Source organism: Trifolium pratense, linkage group LG6 (assembly GCF_020283565.1).
Source record: "Trifolium pratense cultivar HEN17-A07 linkage group LG6, ARS_RC_1.1, whole genome shotgun sequence".
NCBI lineage: Eukaryota > Viridiplantae > Streptophyta > Magnoliopsida > Fabales > Fabaceae > Trifolium > Trifolium pratense.
In genome coordinates, this window is record NC_060064.1 from 15726774 (window position 1) to 15735098 (window position 8325).

Here is an 8325-nt window from a genome sequence, read left to right on the forward strand (position 1 = left end):
TGTCTATAAAAGAGGGTGACCTCTTCAAATATTCTTCTCAACTCATTTGTTTATGCTCTTCTTATACCTTGCCTCATAAAAATAGTATTCAACCCCCTCTCCTATCAAGCAATTTTTATTTTTATAAGAAGAAAAAATAATCATGGTTTTAAAACTTATTGGTTTCTCAAAACATGTCATATCTTTATTTATTAAAATCATTATACTACTAATCTTTAGCTTTATTCTAAACAGAGCTGACTCAGGCTGTAACAATTCTGATACAACTTCTTTAGTTCCAATTCCACCCTATGAAATCCTCTTATCACTGCAATCACAATCCCTTGATGGCCACTTGAGCTTAAAGGACAATGAAGGTGCTGCCAAGGACTTTGGCAACATACACCATTTTCCTCCTCTAGCAGTGTTGCATCCGAAAACTGTTTCGGATATTTCACGAACCGTGAAGTATATTTTTGAAAAAGGGACTGATTCAGAGGTGAAGATTGCTGCTAGAGGTCATGGACATTCACTTCAAGGTCAGGCACAAGCACATCAAGGACTAGTCATTAGCATGGAGTCGCTTCGCAGTCCTGAAATGAAGATTCAAACCGGTGAATTTCCTTTTGTCGATGTCTCAGCTGGTGAGTTGTGGATAAACATTCTGCATGAGACACTTCAATATGGATTGGCACCAAAATCTTGGACAGATTATCTTCACCTCACTGTTGGAGGCACTCTTTCAAATGCTGGAGTAAGTGGACAAGCTTTTAGGCATGGACCTCAGATCAATAACATCTTCCAGTTGGAAGTTGTCACAGGTACTGCTCAAGCCAAAGTTTTTTTTTGAGTATGAATGCTGCAATCTATAATACTAATACTCCCTCAGGTCCTTTGTATAAGAGACAATTAAGTCAACAAAAATTAATTTATCTAGACTATATTATGAAGAGATACATAAACTTTTGTTGACTTAGCTGTTTCTTATAAAAAGGACCGGCGGTAGTACTATTTTGTGTGACAAATGTCAATCACTTTTGAATTACTTTCACCATATTAATCTGGTTTGCAAAATACATTTCTGTAGGAAAAGGAGAGGTGATTACCTGTTCAGAAAACCGAAATGCTGACCTTTTTCACGGTGTTCTTGGAGGGCTTGGTCAATTTGGCATCATCACCAGAGCTAGAATTTCTCTTGAACCAGCACCAAAGATGGTGAGTGTCCCCTCATTCTCTAATATATTTTTCAGATAATGATGTTACATGTGCAAATTATCTTTCGACTTCGCAGATGACTAATTTTCTCAGAAAATCTCGTTGACCACGTTTAGGGAGACCTCTCCTTCCAACCAAGTTTTTTTCAATTCACAAGGGTCGAACTTGATACCTTATTTGAAAAATCTGAGCCTAACTCTACTTAAACCAACGTAATATTGTTGGTACTTCGTACCTCATTCTCTGATATGACAGAACAGAAAAAAGTTCTGAACAGTATGTTTTTATGACATAATTTGCAACATTTTACAGGTGAAATGGATTAGAGTGCTGTATTCAGATTTCTCTGCATTTACAAGGGATCAAGAAAATTTGATATCACTTAAGGACAACACATTTGATTATGTTGAAGGATTTGTAATCATAAATAGAACCGGCATCCTTAATGGTTGGAGATTATCTTTTGACCCCAAAGATCCACTTCAAGCCAGCCAATTCCATTCAGATGGGAAGACTTTCTACTGTCTTGAGATGGCAAAATACTTCAACCCCGATGAAGCTGAAGTCATGAATCAGGTAAAACATACCACCAAACTTATCCAGTGTATGTTGGATTAACGGTGAGTTTGGCGAAATCACAGTGACAGGTGATTTTCTTGAATTTTTCAAAGTGTAGATTTTCTCAAAAATGTGGTGGCCCACCACAATTTCGTCATTCTCACTGTCGATCAAAACATGCACGCAATCTCATTTTCAGGTTTAGAGTACTTGTTGTGTGAAACAAATGGAAAAATTTATCATTTTTTATCCATTTAAATGCAGGGTGTGGATCACCTACTGTCACAGTTGAGTTATATTCCAGCCACACTGTTCCTATCAGAAGTTTCTTACGTGGAATTTTTAGATAGAGTGCATGTTTCTGAGATGAAGCTAAGAGCACAAGGCTTAGGGGATGTTCACCATCCTTGGCTGAACCTTCTGATCCCAAGAAGTGAGATTCATAACTTTGCTGAAGAAGTATTTGGCAATATTCTTAAGGACACAAGTAATGGTCCCGTACTCATTTACCCTGTCAATCAAACAAGGTATCTATCTAGTCTTAGCTTGTCAAACTTGCTGCCTCTAATTAGTACATGTTTGGATTCCCTTTTTGAATATATGATTTAACAAATTTGGATATTCTCAGTATAATTCTGAGTTGAATTATAACTTAAAGTTGATCCTTTTGTTGTTCTAGGTGGAACAGTAAAACATCTTTTGTCACACCAGAGGAAGATGTTTTCTACCTAGTGGCATTCCTAACATCAGCAATCCCATTTTCAACTGGTGAAAACAGTTTAGAATACATTCTAAACCAAAACAAAAGGATCCTAGATTTCTGCACCAATGCCCAACTACATGTGAAGCAATATCTTGCTCATTACAGCACACAGGAAGAATGGCAAACTCACTTTGGGTCAAAATGGGGGGCATTTGAGGAAAGAAAAAGAGCCTATGACCCACTAGCACTACTTGCCCCTGGCCATAGAATCTTTCAAAAGGCAATGTCCACCTCTATTTAGTTTTAGAATTTTTAGAATGTAATGTTGTAAAATATTGATTATTGACCTTGTATGTTTTCCATGCTCTCAATAATTGTAAATTTGTAAACATGACCATTGAATTGTCACTTCAAAAAGAAATTGATGTTTGCTTTTTAGGTCATAACTACAAGATTGACTAAGAAAAAGACCAGTAATCACTGATTAGTTAGTGGGACTATGAGCATTTGGAAAAGGGGGGGTCCTTTAGGTAGTTTGCAGCAAATTTGAGTTTACATCTTTGCACCACCTTTGTAAAAAAAATGTTTTCTCTCCCAACCCCCCTCATTTCTTTTATACCCCCCAAAAATCCAATTTTGCCCCTTGCGGTTTGAAACATTTTTGCCAAAAAAACTTCGGTTTATATTCACCGAAGCCAAATATTAGACCATTTCGGTAACTGCAAACCGAACATTAGCGTTTTCGGTACACAGAAAACGAACATCAGCTTGTTCGGTACCTGCGAACTGAAATGTGATAGATTTTGGTACGTTGGTCGCTGGAATTAGGCCATTTTCGGTAGCAGTTTACCGAAATAATTGTTTCGGTACCTGCGAACCGAAATGTCCCAGATTTCGGTAAATGGTTACCGAAATTTATCAGCATGAAATATTATTTCGGTTCGTATAAACCGCAGTACCCCAAGGGCAAAAACGGAAATTCAGGGGGTAGAAAAGAATTGAGGGGGATTGGGAGAGAAAACATCTGTAAAAAAAAGTATAAGCAAAGAAAGGGACTATGAGCATTTGGAAGACTTTTTAAAAGTTAATTTCTACTTTTTTTTGTGACATTGCACGTACTGCTAAAACAGAAATTCATAATCAACAAGAAAGAAAGAAAGAAACACCATTCCCAAGTCCCAACTGTAAAGAGGTTAAGTTTTCTATCCCCACCCACAATGTAACACTAACATATATATACTAACATTTGTCATTCAAAAACAAATAATAGTAAAAGACCAACTATATTTACATGAAATATTCTCATAGTACTTGTAACAAGATTTTTTTCGATATTACATGACTCGTTGAGTTTAACAAAGATCAGTTAAGTAGACAAACACAAGATTATCGCCCTAGTTAGAAAGTTGCAAATATAAGTGCATACAACAACAGTGAGAATTACTATTTATTCACCCTTAGCCGCACCAGTCCAACCAAGTCCGGGCCTGCTCACTTCTCCCTGTGGTTCCTCATAACCCCGTGCATCACGGATTGAAGCTTCAAAGTCAGTTGAATCACTTGCAACAGGAAGAAAGCTACTGATATCATCTCTGGCACCAAATCCCCCAGCCCGAATGACATCATCAGGTGTTATGGATGCCTCCATGTTAACCTCCGCAGAAACATCAATTTCCTCAAGAGATGTGCCCTTTGTACTATTTTCTCCGCCTTTCGAATCACCTGCCTTTGGCTCTTCAGCATCTCCAGAGGCTCTTGTAAAATGTTCTAAAACATCTTTGTCATCAATCTTAGAAAGATTGGTGTCGGTGGATACGTCCACCACTGGAGTGGTCCCATTTTTATCTGATGAACTCAGACAGACAAAGTCTTAAACAACAGCATCAAGTGCATTAACATAACCATTATATCAAATGAAAGTAAATAAAATAATAGAACCCCAAAATACAGAATTACTAGGTAAAGAGAATCCTATTAAGTAAAAATCATTATCTCTAGAGTACTGTGGAACAACTTTAAAGAAATATATCATGCAACCAAAGACTATGCACTTCCTATATTAAAAATAAAAAATATAGGAGTCCTATGCAGAAAACAAAGGTTAAAAAGGTGCTGACCTACTTGAATGGACGAAAAAACTTAACCAACTTTATTTATAGGTGTTAGAAGTCCCACATTGGCTAGAGATATGGTAAAGATAGCCTTTATAAGTGTAGTGCAAACCTCAACTCTTAAGCTAGCTTTTGTGGTTGAGTATAGGCCTCTCAAATTCTAATATGGTATCAGAGCCTATCCTAGATCCATTTGTTATTTGTTGTGGAGACCTCCCATATTTGGGCCACCCGTTGTTGTTGATCCCACGTTCCAGCTTGTTCAGTTCTGGACGTGAGGGGGTGTGTTAGAAGTCCCACATTGGCTAGAGATATGGTAAAGATAGCCTTTATAAGTGTAGTGCAAACCTCAACTCTTAAGCTAGCTTTTGTGGTTGAGTATAGGCCTCTCAAATTCTAATAATAGGCTTTTGAAAAAACTGTTATATCTCAGTAGGCCAAATTATTTACTGACAGTGCTCTAAGTCTGTAACATGCACTAGGGTACAGTTCAACAGCTATAAACTTCTTTAAATAGAAAATACTACATTAGAAAGAAGGAACTCCTACAAAAGATTTCCATGAAGACTAAAAAGTCTTGGGATAAATACTATAGAGTGTGTTTGCATGTCATTGTTTTGGCATGCTTCACTAATTGATTCTATTTTTATCTTCAAATAGATAAATAAGTTGGATTCCCTTATTTCAATGTGATGTGTCAGCCGATTTTCACGGCTTTATTACTTTAGTACAAAGACTTGTTCAAAGTTTTATCCGAATAAATCAAACTACATGATTTACATTTCCAATTGCATTACTTTCTTTATTATAGGAAAATGTTAGTAGTAAATTAGTGATTATGTTAGTTCCCATATTACTAACTTAACATATGGCTCTGTTTGGATAAACAACTTATTTGCAGCTTATAGCACAAACACTTATCTATAACTTATCATGATAAGCCCTAATGTATGAAAAAACTTACCTAACTTAGTTATAGGCTTTTGAAAAAACTGTTATATCTCAGTAGACCAAATTATTTTCTGACAGTGCTCCAAGACTGTAACATGCACTAGAGTACATTTCAACAGCTATAAACTTCTTTAAATAGAAAATACTACATTAGAAAGAAGGAACTCGTACTAAGACTTCAAAAGGCCAAAATAATGAAGATAATTTTGGATCAAGTACAAAAGATTTCCATGAAGACTAAAAAGTCTTGGGATAAATAGTATAGTGTGTTTGCATGTCATTGTTTTGGCATGCTTCACTAATTGATTCTATTTTTATCTTCAAATAGATAAATAAGTTGGATTCCCTTATTTCAATGTGATGTGTCAGCCGATTTTCACGGCTTTATTACTTTAGTACAAAGACTTGTTCAAAGTTTTATCCGAATAAATCAAACTACATGATTTACATTTCCAATTGCATTACTTTCTTTATTATAGGAAAATGGTAGTAGTAAATTAGTGATTATGTTAGTTCCCATATTACTAACTTAACATATGGCTCTGTTTGGATAAACAACTTATTTGCAGCTTATAGCACAAGCTCTTATCTATAACTTATCATGATAAGCGCTAATGTATAAGATTAATAAGCTATTTTTATAGCATCAGATAAAGTTAAATTGTTTTTGTATTTGCTATAAGCTGTTTTCATAAGCTATCTTGGGGAACTTTAAAAATAGGCTGAAAAAAGCTCATGAAAAATGTCATAAGTTGTTTTTATAAGTTCTACCAAACAGTCTCACAAAACTTATGTCAGAAGATAAGCTCAAATAAACCCATCCAAACAGGCTTATAGTTAGTTCCTACTCGACCCCATATTACTAACTTAACATAGTAATACCAAACGTCTACCCTAATCGAAAAGTACTTGAATTGAGCTTCATATAATATAAAGTAATGAATAAAGACCCAATTTGGTCACTCGCAATTCTTTTTGCGGCCCAATTCAGTCCCTAACAAAAATAATACTCAAATTAGTCTGTGACATTTTCATAAGGGGCCAATTCAGTCTTTGACTAATTTATCTCCTGTATAAAAATGTCAAGGACTAATTTGTCATGAACAGAATTGGGCTGCAACAAAATTGTGAGAACCAAAATTGGGTATTTAGTCTAAAATGATTAATTGTTGCACCTACCTTGCATCATTTTATCTGATTTGCATTCAATTGCATTCCTCTTTCAGTTCAGTCAGATTAAAGTAAATTACAAGAAGTTATGAAATCCTTGACCTGCAAAACAAAGTAATAAATTACTAAAACACAGTAGTAACATTTTGATCCTAACATAGATGCATACAACAAATCAAAATCAATAATATGCCTAACTATAGCAGCTACACAAATGCAAATTGAACTAGGTTACTGTCTAATAGTTATTCAAATACTATAATTCAGCGTGTTCTTATAATATCAGAAAAAAACCTAGTTTGATGCAAGAAGAATCAGAATGAGAATATATGAATAAAGGAGAATAAAGGAGGAGTAGTAGTAGTAGTAATACCTAAATGATTGAAAGTGAAGAAACGTGCGTGAAGAAAATAAATTCTGGAGTTGTGATTGTTGTGGCGGTGTATTTCAAGTTTGGTGATCGGGCAAAACAAGCCACGTGTGTCCTACACTTTGCGTTTTGTTAGTCACGACAACACTTATCGATATATTTTCCCGTTAACCGAGCTAAGTTTCCAGGACAATTATCATAAACAATAAAAAAAACTAAAATATTTCAAGAAAAAAACGTATACTCGTATAAAAATTTTGGGAGATTGGGTTTCATTGTTTTAAAAATCAGATGGTTGGCAAAAAAATAAAAAATTGACAATTCACTAACTTCAATCAAAGACTTGCTTGTCAACATTACAAATCCAAATACATAATCATATCCTTTATAGACATTTTACTGATTTATATTATTAACTTGAGTACAAACCCCTAACCTAGTTACAGCCGCCGCTCCCCCTCTCTTCTAACCCTATCTTGCTTTTCTTCTTCATCATCCACCAAGGAGGGGTGGTTTTTGGGTCAATTTTTGACCCAAAATCACCCCTCTAAGTTGTTTTTTTATTTTCTTTCCATTTAAATAAGTGATTTCACATAAATTAAGTTTTTTAGTTTTGTTTTTCTTGTTTTGTGATTTCGTCGTCTGAGTGCGGCGCTTTGTTGGTGGTCGTCATTGTTACGGCGTTTGTTTGTCCGTCTTGTTGCGGTGTTCGTTTGGTTCATTTTGAAAGGTAGATTTCAATCAATTGCAGATTCGATCAATGATTTGGGCATCATCGTTGCAGATCCGGAAGCATGGACATTCTGGTGACTTTTATCATATTATATTATTTGTAGGCATATTGCAATTGCCGTTGTATGCTATTAACATGGATGCTGTGAGATTGTTTGCAGTTTCATCCTTTTTGTTTTTAGCTATGTTGAATTTGTATTTGCATGTGATGTACTGTATCAATTATTGGAATGAATGAATATCCTTATTTTGAGTAAAAAAAAAAAAAAAAAAAACTTGAGTATTTTATTAAGCAAATGTATGTATGTCTAGAATTGGGCGCGACAGAGGAAAGTGTTAGCAGCATAGCTGTTAATGTTGTTGGCTTATGTTCGGCCTTTTGTAAATATGAAAGGTAAAATAAAGTAGATTATTGAGGTTTCAGGCATTTTTCTATTGATTTGACATATATGTTTCTTCATAATATAGTTGGTTTTTATGCCGTTGAAGTTTATGTTGTGAATGTTTTAAAACGCTTACAATCGAATATTAGAAAA

The 8325-nt window shown here is 35.0% G+C and overlaps 2 protein-coding genes across 2 annotated transcripts; one reads left to right on the top strand and one right to left on the bottom strand.

Moving 5' to 3' along the window:
* The first annotated feature begins 7 nt into the window (after window positions 1-7).
* LOC123893226 (cytokinin dehydrogenase 1-like) lies at window positions 8-3033 on the top strand. The gene is made up of 5 exons (XM_045943164.1): window positions 8-800; window positions 1067-1194; window positions 1507-1770; window positions 2017-2279; window positions 2432-3033. Exons 1-5 carry the CDS (start codon window positions 143-145, stop codon window positions 2754-2756), a joined length of 1638 nt encoding a protein of 545 aa, XP_045799120.1. The 5' UTR covers window positions 8-142; the 3' UTR covers window positions 2757-3033.
* A 674-nt stretch (window positions 3034-3707) lies between these two features.
* On the bottom strand, window positions 3708-7555 carry LOC123892683. Its single transcript, XM_045942532.1, has 3 exons — window positions 7061-7555; window positions 6697-6789; window positions 3708-4300 (listed from the first exon to the last, which is right to left on the bottom strand). The coding sequence occupies exons 2-3, from the start codon at window positions 6704-6706 to the stop codon at window positions 3903-3905; spliced, it is 408 nt and encodes a 135-aa protein (XP_045798488.1). The 5' UTR covers window positions 6707-6789; window positions 7061-7555; the 3' UTR covers window positions 3708-3902.
* Between the last annotated feature and the right edge of the window lie 770 nt (window positions 7556-8325).